At 29.2% G+C, this 14,930-nt stretch overlaps 1 protein-coding gene across 2 annotated transcripts in view; it reads left to right on the top strand.

The window, feature by feature from the left end:
* LOC107446555 (putative ATP-dependent RNA helicase DDX23) overlaps positions 1-14,930 on the top strand; it is a 59,002-nt gene that overhangs the window by 33,479 nt on the left and 10,593 nt on the right. For both annotated transcript variants that reach the window (XM_087153567.1, XM_016061231.4), the window contains exons 13-15: positions 957-1,046; positions 2,649-2,798; positions 14,683-14,834. In XM_087153567.1, coding sequence (XP_087009693.1) covers positions 957-1,046; positions 2,649-2,798; positions 14,683-14,834 — 392 coding nt within the window. The remainder of the gene's footprint in view (positions 1-956; positions 1,047-2,648; positions 2,799-14,682; positions 14,835-14,930) is intronic.

Here is a 14,930-nt window from a genome sequence, read left to right as displayed (position 1 = left end):
ATGGATTATTTTTTTGTAAGCAATTTGCCATTTTTCAGCTATTTTAATTTTTTTATCTATTCTGATATTATTACTACGATATGATGGTTAGCTAATTTCTTACAATCACAACCACTTTCTTACATGGTCATTACAGTTGCTTTTCATTTTTCAGCCGTTTTGATATAATTTTTAAATTTCCATATTTTTAATACACCATTGTTACTACCCGTAACATTTTAAAATTAAAAAATTACGCTGGTTTCAAAACTTATTTATAAAATTTATGAATTTAATTAAGGAATTATTTTTAAACTGATTAACTAACTAACTATTTCTCTTTTAAAAAAATATTTTTTTAATAAAATATCAAGAATCTTGTATAGTTTAGGTTTCTCAACTATGCAAATTTTTGTGAAATACAATGCTCTTTTTGTGATAGGTGTCTTTTTTTGGGGACTATGCTGCTCTTTGCAGTTTTTATCACCCTGTTCTTTCTAATTACCCTAAAAGAAAAATAATAAGAGAATAAACCCTAAAAGAAACAGTGTTTTACTACTATGATTAAAGAGGATAAATATTCCAGTTAAAAACATGATTTTAAAATTATGCCTAGCTGAGTCTTTTTGGCAACTAAAAAAAAAAAATCAATTACTTAATACTAGATGTCAATAGATTGCCCTGGTGCAAAGTCTTTCTTTTCTAAAAAAAATTATTAAGTGATTATAAATAGTATATATATATATTTTTTTTCATTTATACATATTGAATCCAACAAGCTTAATAAGCTTTTTAAAGCTTATTATTTTTTTAAAAAAAGTCTTAAAATTTCTAATTTATAAAATTTTTTCTTTAGAATACTGTTTAGCAATGCTATGCATAAACACAATCATCCATTCCATTACTCTCTGTACACATACCATTATTTTAAATAATATTATTTGTAATCATTATAATTTATATTGTTTTATTTCTAGATAGTTATTGCTACTCCTGGTCGATTGATAGATGTTTTGGAAAATAGATATTTAGTCCTCAACAGATGTACTTACATAGTTCTTGATGAGGTGAGATTTTTTCCTATTGTATTTTAACTTTAATTTTATTTGTCCTATAAATGTGTTACTTCACGTATTTCTCAATGGTATAAGCCAAGCCTCGATGTCAGGCATTTTTCGATATCACTGAAATAATTCCCTGTGCATTTGCAATTGTGAGAATAGAAAAAAAATCTCTTTCTGTCAATTGTCTTACTTACTATCCCTTGATTTTACGAACTATTTTTGATCACGAAATTTTTCTCTTCATTACTGAAAATTTTAAAACGCTTTTTGAATTTTAATTTTTATGAGACTTTTCTTCAGAGAAAGAAATTGCCATGTTTAAAATAAGTTGTCTGCAACCTAAGGAAGTAGACATGTGTATATGCATTGTTTTATCAAATTTATAAATGTTTTAGTATTCATTTATAACAGGAATGTCAAAAGTGGCTTCCATAACCTTTAATGTGTGGCCCGTAAACTGTAAAGTATTTATAAAACTACAAAAGAAAAAAAAAATAACTGGATATTTTTTTCCCCTGACTCATTCATGCTCTGCTACGGAAAGTTGCTGTTCTAGTTTACATCCTTTTTCAAAATGTGATTATTTGGTTATGAAAGTTCTATTTCTGCAATGGGTTGAGAATTCGCTGTGAAATTTATTATTTATAAAATTTGGAGAACTAAAAGAGAAGCAAAACAATTTTTAAGTCAATAAGATAGATTTAAAAAATAAAGTTTCAAAGTTCTAGTAATAGTTGCCATATTAATCTAATACTGTATTTTTAATAAATTTTGTTTCCTAAATAATAATAATAGTAAAAGTTAAACTTTAGGATAAATGTAAATTGAAGTTGTAACTTTAAAAGAAGAAAAAGCAAAGCTAACAACGAAAAAAAGGTTCACCTTTTTTTTGTTATATACCTATAAATTGACCATAATTTATTTTGTAATCTAATAAGTATACAAACTAAAGGCAAACAGCGTTAAAGAGCAAACAACGATGTCTCAAGAGGGTTTAGAGCAACAACCAATGCTCTAAACCCTCTTATTGCTCTAACCTTTCTGTATATTTACCTTGTTTCGTCTTATTTCTTTCTGTTGCACTGATGAAGGTTGCCCTTTGAGCATTCGGAACAGCTGTCTGTATTTTATAAATATTTTTGTGCTCTTTAATGTTGTTCGCCTTTAGTTTGTATTTTAGCACAAAGGTCGCCCACTTGTGTATTTAATAATAAGTATATTTGTTTAAATTTAATTATATTTTTTTTATTACCTCCAATGGAGAAAAAGATTAGTTATACATTTCTAACCTATTCATGCTGCTTTCAAACAGAATCTAAATATTCCCCACATTTATATAATTACATCAATATGTTAATGTTGATCCTCAACAGTGTACTTTGTAGTTTTTGTCACCCACTGCCCAAAAATGGTTGAGGAAATTTCCTTTATAAATTTAATGAATTCCCATAATCACAAACTTAAAGTCATTTACTATCATTTTATGCTTTATCTATTTAAATATTTTTTCAATTATTTATCGAAAGCATGATTTCGTATTTTGAAATTAAATTATTTTTTTACAAAAATACTCATTTTAATTTTTAACTGTTTTACACCATTTAGGCTGATCGTATGATTGATATGGGTTTTGAACCAGATGTCCAGAAAATTTTAGAATATATGCCAGTGACCAACCAGAAACCAGATACTGATGAAGCTGAAGATGAGAAGATACTGTTGGCCAACTTTAATTCTAAAAATAAATTCCGTCAGGTATATTTTACATTGCTCTAGAGAATTTTTAAAACTTTGTTCTTCGATAAAAATATCAAGTTTGATAATGATTTGCGTTTTTTACTTCCTTGATCTATTATTTGAATCTAATTAATATTATTTTTTTTAAAATGCTATTAACTAGTGTTCTAATATCTCTGGAGAATAAGAGAACCTTAACCCATGAGAACAAGGAAACATTCAAAAATTTTATTTTAAATCTTTAAGATTTTTAGAAAAATAATGGCGCTATTTAAGTGAAGTATACTATTAAGTTTCTTCTTTCTTGAACTCCATTTTTGTGAATAAAAATTATCAATTTAGTTGTTAAGTCTCATAATACTATTTAATGACCTAATAATGATGAACACATTTTATTAATATTTAAAATGTATTATATTCATTTTAAAGTGTTAATTTTCTTTTACTTATTGCAAATATTTTTCTTGAAACATTACATTTTCCTTATTAAAAACTTTATAAAAAACTTATAAGGTAAAAATAAGTAATATTTATGTATTATAATTCTGAATATTACTGTTCTGATTATAATATTATTCTGAACATTGTGGAGGGTCCAACCTACCTTAATAATTAGTTTTTCATAGGTAATAATTAATAACTGAAAGAAATAGCTCATAAACAAAAACAGTTTTTATTGTAAACAAAAATAAGAATAACAAAATAATTAACTAATTCCAAATGAATCATAGTATTTTAAAGTATGGTAACAATTATCCATAAAACAATAGTTATCAAATCAAAGTTGAATAACGAAAAACGATTAGCATGAGAGCTTTAAAAAAGTTAAATGTAAGTGAGCTGGGAACGGGGTTGGCGTACCATCGAAACTCGAAATCGCCAGCACATTGCTTACATTTTATTTTATTATATTATGTTATATTATGTAATATGGTTCTAAAGGTATTCTAAATATCACTTTAGAGGGAATACTCAATAATCTATACTCAGTATTGTTATGAATTCGACTAAAATTGCATTTAAAATATTTAATATGCTGACAACAACTGCCACAACAGAACTTTAGTATGTACCCAGAAATTAAAGTTATGATAATTTATTTTTATTTATTTATTTTTTTTGCTTGTGCAGTGTAAAGTTGCGTATCCAGAATCGGTGGCAATTCCAGAAGTCCGAATAATAGATTTTTCCGTATAATAGACCCCCAAGGTAAACGAAGCTTAAAATGATCGAATAAACGATCTAAATCTAAGAAGCAAAAAATAAATAAACATTATTTTTAAGGGAATAATGTTTTAGTATTAGATTATCCAATCAATCAAATATGAAATATTAGAAGAAAAAAAATTATTGCTTAAAATATAGAAAACGAAAAAAATTTGACAGTTATTAAAATAATAATCCGCCATTTTTAACTAGAACGATTCAAGCAGGAAAGGGAAATTCCCCTCATTCATTAAGGTGGGTACCGTATTTTTCGGCGAAAGCGCCGCTTCGTCACAAGCGCCGCACCTCGATAAAAATGAATTTTTTTTAAAAAAAGTTATTGTAAGCGCCGCAATGGCGCTGAACCGCGTATATCAGCATCCTTTCAGAAGAGACCTTTAAATTACCATTTAGAATATCTGTATAATAAAAAATTAAATTTTTTTATGGATTTCATAAAATAAAGTTTTAATTTCTAAATTATAATAAAAAATTTCTTTTTCAGCAAAAAAAAGCAACAAAAAAAGTTTTCTCTTTCAGCAAAAAAAAAAAAGAAAGAAAACAAAACTATATAAAATAAAGTTGTTCTTACTAGTTGGCACCGCGCCAAAAAACAGTAGAACAGCAAAAAAAATATTTATATGTTCAGTAGCTGAATTAAGGCTGAACTGATTACAGGAATCCGTAAAACAATGCAATAAGAAAAATAAAATAAAAATTTATTAAAAGAAAGATTTTAAAATAAAAAGATTTTAAAATTTATTACCGTTAACAATTTGAGGAAAAACTAATACATAATAACGAAACAGCTAATAATAACGAAATTACTAGTAATAACAAGAATAAGAAATAACTAAAAAGGCCCCAAAAAAATTCTGAAGAAATGAGCGAACGGGAAATAAGTTTCACTTTCACAATCCTTGAGGGTGGAATTTTAGTGGGTAGAATGCCCTCTCCTTCAATGGAAATAACCCAATGTGACTCAATATTTAAAAGGGGTTGAGGAAAAAAAAAAGGTATGGGACCCCTAATCCAGCATTCCAAAATTTGGCACTTAATCTGATCTAATCTTTTTTTTTTAATTTTTTTTTTAAGAAATTTATATAAGACAAAAAAAATCAGCTAATATTCTTTTTACTTGGAATTTTATTCTGTTGAAGTAACTTACTTTATTTTATCTTTTAAAAATAAAAAAGAAGCTTGAAAAAAAAAATAATAAATCTGTGTCAAAAGAAACATCTGTCTCTTAAGCAGTTTAAAATAAAGTGAGAAGTAAAAACACTTGCATTTCCAATGAACAAAATAAAGAAATGGAAGTTGGAAAAAACTGATCAATCAATCTTGACAGCTATGCTTGTGCTTTACCCCCAAATTTCCCTCTTCTGTTTGACCATAAATTGGCCACACCCAGTTGACATTGAAACTAACATGTGGACAACAAAATGAATTCCTTTTGCGGTTTTTTATTCGATTCATACATTTTTTTTTATTTTGCCGCTTTTTATTTTTTCTTGTTAATTGTTGCTTGCTTGTTTTTTTTATCGTTATTAGTTTTTAGCTTGTTTCTTGTTGTTATTCATTGTTAGTTTCTTAGCATTAATTGTTAAAAAAAATTTTTTTTTGTAGTTCCCTGTTAGCTTTTTTTTTTCTTCTTGCGAGGTAAGCGTCTTTTGTTAAAACAAAATGTTATCTAAAAGAAAAAACGAGAACTATGATCTCGCTCCAAAGAAGAAACGATTATTTCTTCTTCATAGGATTCTGATTATTTCTTCTTGATTATATTATATAGATTATTATTTTGATTAGTAAAATTTCTCTTAAGATGGGCCAGTTATAAATTCACCCCATCATAATCTACGATCGAAACTTGACTAAATTTATTGGTTTTTCTGAAATTAACAGTGGAATTGAATTATAGTAAAATTTGGGGGCCATATTGGAATTTCCGAAAGAGATCCGAAGTTCGGCATTTCGTCAGTCCCGTGAGTGTCAGAGTTAGGGTCCTATTCTTCCTTTTCTGTTCGCTCAAATTACAATTGCCAAGGCGCTAAATAGATTTCTAGCTTGCGATTTTTCCTTAATCTGGGGGTGGATACAAGATGCATACCTTTTAAATTTTCTCCTTATGCGATGTTTTTTTTTAAATTATTATTTCGTTTATTTATTTTCTTACAGGCTGCTGCCGAAAGTTTGCTTAGAATTGGCGATGTTCTGCAGCAGATCGCGATATGGGCGAATATTTCGTCGACTTCGTTATTAATTTTTTTAAATAGTCTTTCTCTCAGAAAATTATTCCATCTTAAATAACTTTCATTGACAAATTTTTTTGCTACTAAAAAATATTTCGTCGGAAGCGCCGCTGCATCGGAAGCGCCGCATGTAGGAAAAAAACAACTTTTTTTTCGATAGCGCCGCGGCTCTTCCGCCGAAAAATACGGTAGGTGTAGGAGAAAAATTAATTTCCTCCTTACTTGTGAAAGAAAATATGTGTAAAGAGGAGATAATTCAAGTTGAGGGCGGGGAAGTGACAAATTATGGTTTTCTCTCCAATCATTGGCTATCAATCAAGCATAAAGGCGGGGCACGCTGATGGGGTTCTTTTTATTTTTTCTTGTATGACTGAAAGAATCTGCTAAAGAAAGAATGTTACCCCCTTTTTCCCCCCACCTCCCAGGGTTCGTTGATTTAAATCAGCTTGATTTAAATCACGATTTAAATCATGATTAAAATCAAATGATTTTTTTAAAAAAATCATTTATTTAAATCAACTGATTTTTATATATATTATATTGATTTTAAAAGTTAAAAAACAGTGCTTTAAATTATTGATACTTTTATTATTTTCTTTTCTTAGTTTTAAAATTTATTTTAATTAAATTGCTGCATTAATTAATTTTAGTTAACGAAATTACTTTCTTTCTTGGAGTGTGTTGAACACATTTAAAATTACATGTTTAAAAATCTTTTGATTCTTAACATTGAAAGTACAGATTAAAGTAAATATTTAATGCTGTCTTAATATAGACTTGCATAGCTGTAGAAAGTAAATAAACATGCTTTTTTTTCAAAAAGCAAATGTTAATTAAAATTCTACCTTTTGATTAAAAAAGCATGAAATTCAAATCTACGTTATAGTTTATTGATGGAAATTTCTATATTTCTAAAGCTTGAGGTTATATTAAAAAGAAATTACCTTAATATGCCAAAAATAGAAAAAAAAAGCTGCGTTCAGATATTTTTTTCCTGATATAGTGTCATTCTTCCCTATCAAAGTCTATTTGAAGCAGTAGGGTTGTTAACTGGTTTTTATTTTTCTTCTCATAATATGTTTACGGTATCTTTGAAATTATCAGATTTTCTTTTGTGAAAAAAAATTCCAATGAGTACATAGATTTTTTTAAAAATGTTTTTTAGCTTAACTTATGTATTTTGATAAAGGATTAAAAATTAATATTTTAACATAAAAATATATAGATTGAATATTTATTTTTTGATGAATAACAACATTTATAAACACAATCTGCTGCATTTATTTTGCCATTTTATAAACCATGAGAAAAAAAAAGAGATCACAATTTTAAATTAAAATTATGCTATGCTAATTGAAACTTCGAGTTATTAGTTAAAGTAGCATTCTTTAAATTATCTATTTTATCTTGTCTTTTAATTTCAATCATGCCTTTGTATCAAAATGGCCGCTATGCATTATAATGAAAAATTATTTTAGTAAGTTAGAGCTTCTAAAATATTGTTATAATATAGTTTTAATATTAATTTAATTTTGATTAAACATTTATAAAGTTTTTTTGATCATAAATTAAAGCTCTTATAGTGTATTTAAATAAAAATCAAAAAAATCTGATTTAAATCAAAAAAATCCGATTTAAATCAAAATAATCCGATTTTTTTTATTTTTTTTTAAAAAAATCAAAAAAATCACGAACCCTGCCACCTCCTAAATATGACATGGTCAGGGGAAGAAGGAATGTATCTCAAAGACATGTATCCCTTTAGACCATTGTTTCTCAACGGGGTCGGTGGGAGTATGATTAGGGGCGGTGAACTTGTTTTGGGCGGCCGGGGGGCGTTGGGTATATTTTGGGCAGTAGGGGGGCGATGAACATGTTTTGTTATTCAAATTTAATTTTTAAACATACAAATAAAATTATTAAATTGAGATTTATTTAATAAATAAAATTAATCTAAAAATAAAAGAAAATAAATTAAATTAACATAGCAAATTAAGATTATCCGATGCACCATTTGTACCACCAATGAAACGAGCTTATACGACACCTATTCTCCGATCCAAACCAACAGAGAGCAGCACATGAGTTTTTCAGTCTGATTCATTCAAGCTATTTCGCGAATCACTCTGACTCATTCAAGACATTTGGCGGACATTAAAGTACATACGCTTTCAGTATGAATGTTTGATTTGACTGGTGTTTATGATTTTTTTCGTTAGCTTCCTTACAGTTTTTTCCCCTCAGTTTCGATTCGATCTGATTGCTTAGTTGACCAGGTATGTGCATGAATTAGTTTTTTACCATAAATTATTCATTAATTTGGAGAAATAGTTAATTTTCTTTCATCATTAGTATTTTGCTGGCACCAACAACGTCAGTTAACAAAAAGAAATGTCATCAATACCGTACCACGTACTTGAAGTTTGGATTTTTCAATCGCTGTTGAACTCTCAACTGCCCATGTGTTTACTTTCTAACAAAGTTTTGCCTAATGAGACAATGAAATCTTCCCCTTAGCAGGAGCATTTGCAAAAAACTTATTCTGACAAACAAAATAAAGTTTTGCCATTTTTCACGAACATCAAAGACAAGTTTCTGAAGGCACCTGTGGTCTCAGGGTTACTAGCAACCTCATCACAAAAGTGGTTTGATATCTTTTTATAATATATCAAAATTTATTGCTAAATCTGGGAAAGCTCATACCATCGAAGCAGAGTTGATACTAACGGTTGTCAAGGAAGTTTTAGGAACAGTTTTACACCATCCAGCAGCATCCAATGTAATCAAATATCCCATTAAGCAACGATACAGTGAGGCGACGAAATGATGAGATGGCTGAAGACGTTGAAGTTTCCTTACGCAAACTTTTGATATCCAGCGAATTTTCCCTTCAAGTTGATGAATCAACCTTTCCATGTAATGTAGGCTTTACTGTGAGCGTAGGTCCGGTTTGTAATTATTTTACAGAGAAAAACATTCCTCCTGCAAATATTATGTCGATAGCCACTGAGGGAGCTAATGCAATGTTGGGTGTTTATAGCCCTTTTGAAAAGGGAAATACCAGATATTTTAGCTGTTTACTGCGTGATTCACAGACAGCATTTAGAAGGGAAAAATCTCAGCGACCGTTTGCATCAGTCATATCTGCTGTGAACAAAATTCACAGTAATGCTCTCAACGATTGATTATTCAGACCATTGGGTATGATGAAGAATTCAATCGCTTGCTACTACACATCAAGATTCTCTGACTTTCCAAAGACGCCTGTCTCAATAGGTTTTGGAATCTTTTCGACTCTGTGCTTGAATTCCTCGAAAACAGAGATGTAGCTCTGAGAGACAGATTGCTAGAATTTAAGGAAGACTTTGGAGGATTTATTTGTAAAATTTAATGCCTTTAATTTACAACTTCAAGGCGATGAGCTCAATTTTATCCCTACAGAATCAGTTATTTCTGACTTTCTAAAAAAACTAATTTTGTGGAAGCAGAATTTTAGTTGGAATGAGTTCAGCCAAGCAGGCGAAATTCTCTCTGATGGTGCACAGGAATATTGTGAACACTTTGACTCCTTGCACATGGACTATTCTGACCGTTTTAAAGCTGTTTTGTTCCATGGAAGTCCCTCAATGGGTTATTGGTTTATGAACCCTTTTGTGAATATTGAAACAGCAGAGGTTCAGATTTATGAGGAATTAGTCGAAATTTCAACTAAGGAAACTTTGAAATGGTGATCATCTCACAGAATTTTGGCTTCAAGGTAATGTAAGTCGCCCCTAACCTAGTCTATGGACTATCGTCAAACATTTTTTAAATGCCTTCCCTTCCTTCTACCTTGTCGAACGTGGATTTAGCCGCACTAAAAGTATTGAAGCGAACTTTAAGAAACTTGCTCTGAACCATTGAGTGCAATCATCCCACTGACATAGTTATTTAAATGTTTCGTTGATACTACTTTTGAGCGTAGTAAATTATTTTTGGTGTTTTTTTAATTATTTAGTTAAGAATAAATAATTATTTTAAGCATAGGTTTCTTTGTTGCATTTTTTTCTTCATTAAACGCATTTATTTTAATTGCAACAAATAGACTGCAATTATCAGCCGTGAGAAAAGTATCGAGTTAATGTACACATTATTTTTTTTAAAAAACCAAACAAATTTAAGCTTACTGAAAAAAATTGCTTAAAAAATATTATTGGGTTTATTTTTGGTGTTTTTTTAATTATTTAATTAAGAATAAATAATTATTTTTAAGCATAGGTTTCTTTGTTGCATTTTTTTCTTCATTAAACGCATTTATTTTAATTGCAACAAATAGACTGCAATTATCAGCCGTGAGAAAAGTATCGAGTTAATGTACACACTTTTTTTAAAAAACCAAACAAATTTAAGCTTACTGAAAAAATTGCTTAAAAAATAATCGCTTAATTAATTCGCTTAAAAATTGCTTAATGTTGTCTCTCATAATTCAGCACACCTCCCTCCATCCCCTCTAAATAACTGGATTTTCACAAAAGGGGTCGTTGAAATATTTTTCGCTCCTTAAGGGGGCGGCAACTTTAAATAGGTTGAGAATCTATGCTTTAGACCTATTCAAATTTTCCATTTTGACTCCCCCTCCACGTTAACGCTTGCTGTGTTTACCCTTTTCTTTCAATAAAAAGGTTCCAGGAAATGCCTCTTTTACTAGCCAGCTGCATTGGAAAGGAGGGGGAGTCAATTTTTGATTCAAAAATTGACTATTATTTTGCTTAATTCATAAAAAATGTTCAGCCAATACCGTCAAAATTTTTAAACTTAGATAAATTACCAGTAAAATATATCATGTGAAATAAACTGAAGATTTAAATATTTAACTGTTTGGCATTTCTGGTACTGTTCTTCCATTAATTTCACCCCTCTTACAGTACAAATATATGGTACATCAAATTTGTCAAAATTTTTCAATTTTGTAATTTCGTCACAGAGTTTCTGCTTTAGGAACAAATTAACAGTCTCCATCTCTACAGAGTGATTGGCAAATAAAAAATTGAATACTAGTTGCCATCTAATGTAAATTTTTTTTGTTGAAAATGCACCACATTTATATTTTTTTATTACTATTAATAAATATGAAATTATTATGAATATTTTATAATATTTCAAAAATTACTTTGTTTCACATTTGTACTTTGTGCATAACAACAAGTGCATATATTGAAAGTGAATTCAGTCTGGTATAGTGAATTGCTGCGAAATATCACATCGCTTCATCTTTTGGTACAAGTTAAGAATTTGTTTGGTAGAAGAAATAGCACCTTTGTGATTTTATAAAAAATATGATAGAGGAAACAAACCTAGCTATCCTCTTACAGGGTTTGTACTCACCAGGAATATCAGGAAAAATGTATTTTTATCCCAAAACCAGGAATTTCCAAGGAGTTTGCCATCCTATCAAATCATGAGATTTCACTCTTCCTTTTTCAATACTGTAATTTGCTCTTGCTCAATGCGGACTTTTAAAAAAGATTTCTCGGTACAATCATTATTAGGTGTATCCTCAAGACTCTTAAGTGCTTCTGGAGTGTTGTCAGTTGGATGTTCTAATTAAGAAACTTCTGCATTGAGAATATTCATTTAGATTTTGTTTTTAATCCAATTTTGTTTCTCAATTTCGGTTACCCTTTATTTATTTTGACAAATTATTCTTGATTTATTAGGACAAATTATCGTTTTATAATTTCAGATAAAATGTTAGTTTTTGCAAGCATTCGATAATATTTCGTGTTACGTTCGTACAATGACTATATTATAATTATTTTTTTTATCATCTACTATGTTTATTTGATATCTATTAGCAAAACAATATTTTCTAAAAAATATAAAATTTTTAATATTTTAATGTATATATGAAATAATATTAATGTATCAACAATTGAATAAATTTCGATTTCTCAGAGGTGCCATATCATTTGCAAGGTTTACCTGATGTAGATGATCTGCTTTCGTGAACAAATGTCTTCTATAAAGAAATAAGAGCAGAAGATTGTTTATCAATATAAGCATACAATTATTTATTACTGAAAGCAGACTGCTATTTTTTCAAGCATATTGCAACTTAACTTTCTCTTTTTACAATCAATAAATTAGTTCTTATTCATGAATTTTAAGATAAAGATTTTTTTTTAAATTCCTATTTTCTAATTTTAAATTAATTTTTATTTTATTTCATTTCATCCTGCTTTGTCCTGTAACCTGCCTTGCCCATTAAGTAATTTTTACATGTTATTTTTATTTAATGCGATTAATAAGATTTCCTTGCATTTTACCGCTTTCTTTTTATTTATTTATTATTAAGTGTGAAATATATTGCTTTTTTTAGTAATTGATTTTGTTTTACATTTGTTAATTTGGGATTAAATGATTAGGCTTAACTTCAATTAAATAGCTTCAATTAACTTAAATATTTGTTAGCTTCTTTTTGTGTGTAGTTCGGTATTATAGTGTCCTAAATATATTCAACTAACAGAAGCATTCATAGAAAAATGGTGCAAGGAGATCAACATGGCCCGACTTAGCTTAATTGGGCCCCGGGGGGGGAAACTTCTTTGGGGGCCCCCTCTTCTTCACTACTTCAGTAATGAAGAACTGAACTTTATGAAGGTATTTAAATTTTTCGCCTCATTATAAATAACAAGAAAATTGACTAAAATCTAAAATAGCTATAAAGTCCCTCCCCCTCCAATGGTCAGACGAAATATCGTTCTGTCCATTTTATTGATTTTCTGACAATTTTATATCCATCATGCCAAATACAGTTTTCTGGTGTGTTGACTTTGTCATCTAGCTGCGAAAAATTCATATCCTTGCTGACATTAGGGTGGAAAATTTACGCAATTACGATGGCTCAATTAAGCCAATCAAAAGCCTGTATTTTGTAAACATATAGCATTTGGGGGCCCCCTCTGATGTGGGAGCCTGGGGCAACTACCCCTTATGCCCCTGTCTTAGTCAGGCTCTGGAGATCAAGGGGGGAAAAGGAAAAAAGCAGACAGTTTTGGAAAGTATGAGAGTTCGTTGATTTTTTGTTGAGATTGTTTTTGTTTTATTTTATGCTTTCTACTAACCTGTTATGGGAATTAAAAATTATATAAGCCTTTTTTTATCTTTTGTTGAAGTTTTAAATAAATCTTTTCTTTTTATAAATACTGTCTCTTTAAAACAGTTTGATACCTTACAGCTTAAATATATTTTTATTGGTGGCAGTGGTGGGTTTTTTTTCCTTCGAAATGTTTATTAAGCTTTAAGATAAGAATTAGCAATAAATATTATTATTGCTTTCCTACTTAAAAAGATAAAAGGCGATTGATTAACAAATGATTGCAGGGAAAGAAATTAAAAAAAATATGAATCTAAATTTAGGAGTTGTGAAAAACTGTATGGATGTAAATCTTTGAGCCAAATTGTATCCCCCCCCCCCTGAGTCATCTGTAAAATTAGTGCATGTCATGTTTAAAATTGACACCAAAAAGTGTAGTATTATAGAGTACTTTGTACAGGAAAATATTTAGGTCTTTGGACTCCATGCGCTTTACAACTGATTCTTTCTAATAGATAAAGAATTTATGACGATAATTATGATTACTGCTAATTATGGTCAAGTCTTATTCTCAATTTTCAGTATGATCCACTAGGTATCCCTCGTAATAACATTCACTAGTTAGAAATGAGGAATGAAATATTGAGAATAAATTTAGATCTGAACATTGATGTTTTCATTGTGGTGAAAGAGGGCGCATAAAGAAATACGGTAGACATCAAGATTTGGGGTATAGAAAAAAATATTGTGATAGAAATTGGAAATATATTAAACATCAATCTGATCATAAGAATGTACTGCCAAATATTTCGTAAGTAATACCACTTGCAACCACTTTAGTTTTTAATAGTTGATTATTTTCCCTCTGGGTTTGATTTTTAACAATTTCATTTCTTCTTCTTTCTTTCTTCTTCTTTATCAACAAATATAGGACAAGTAATCGTTTTCACCACTTACTAGTCCTATATTTGTTGTTATTGTGTCACGTAAAATCATTCCTAAATTCTTCCTTGCATCATTCAGTTCTTTCATGCATTTGGTACTTATTTTAAATTTTAAAATCATTTACTGTCAAAATTTTCTTTCAAAATAGATTTTATTTTACACTACACTATGGAAGAGACCCTTCCTGGCAAATGCTGTTCCCCTTAAATAAGTAATTTAAAGTTTAGAGAAATGTGAATATTTAGGACTAGGTTTCCCATTAAGGGAAACTTAGCAGCATTTGAAGCTTCATTCTTTACATGAACTCAATATTTCTCTGAAATTTATTTATGTAGGAGAACCAGAATTTACTACTAAAAGTTTAGCATGCCTTATAGCACTTCAAATAGTTAATAAAGAATTTGTATTAAATCAAAATATTTTTCAGACAGTGATGTTTACAGCAACTATGCCACCGGCAGTAGAAAGATTAGCCAGATCGTACTTACGAAGGCCTTCCATTGTCTATATTGGTTCTGCTGGAAAGCCTGTAGAAAGAGTAGAACAAATAGTATATGTAATCAGTGAAAATATAAAAAGGTATAAATATTTTATTCCTTTGTCGTTTCTCTAATCGGTTATCTTTTTTTTTAAAGAAATATTTATATGCAGTTCTGTTATTTCTGTTTTTAAGCT

The sequence above is a fragment of the Parasteatoda tepidariorum genome, chromosome 10 (assembly GCF_982258835.1).
Source record: "Parasteatoda tepidariorum strain Cologne lab strain chromosome 10, Ptep-v5.0, whole genome shotgun sequence".
Taxonomy (NCBI): domain Eukaryota; kingdom Metazoa; phylum Arthropoda; class Arachnida; order Araneae; family Theridiidae; genus Parasteatoda; species Parasteatoda tepidariorum.
This window is presented reverse-complemented; position numbering and strand designations above follow the sequence as displayed.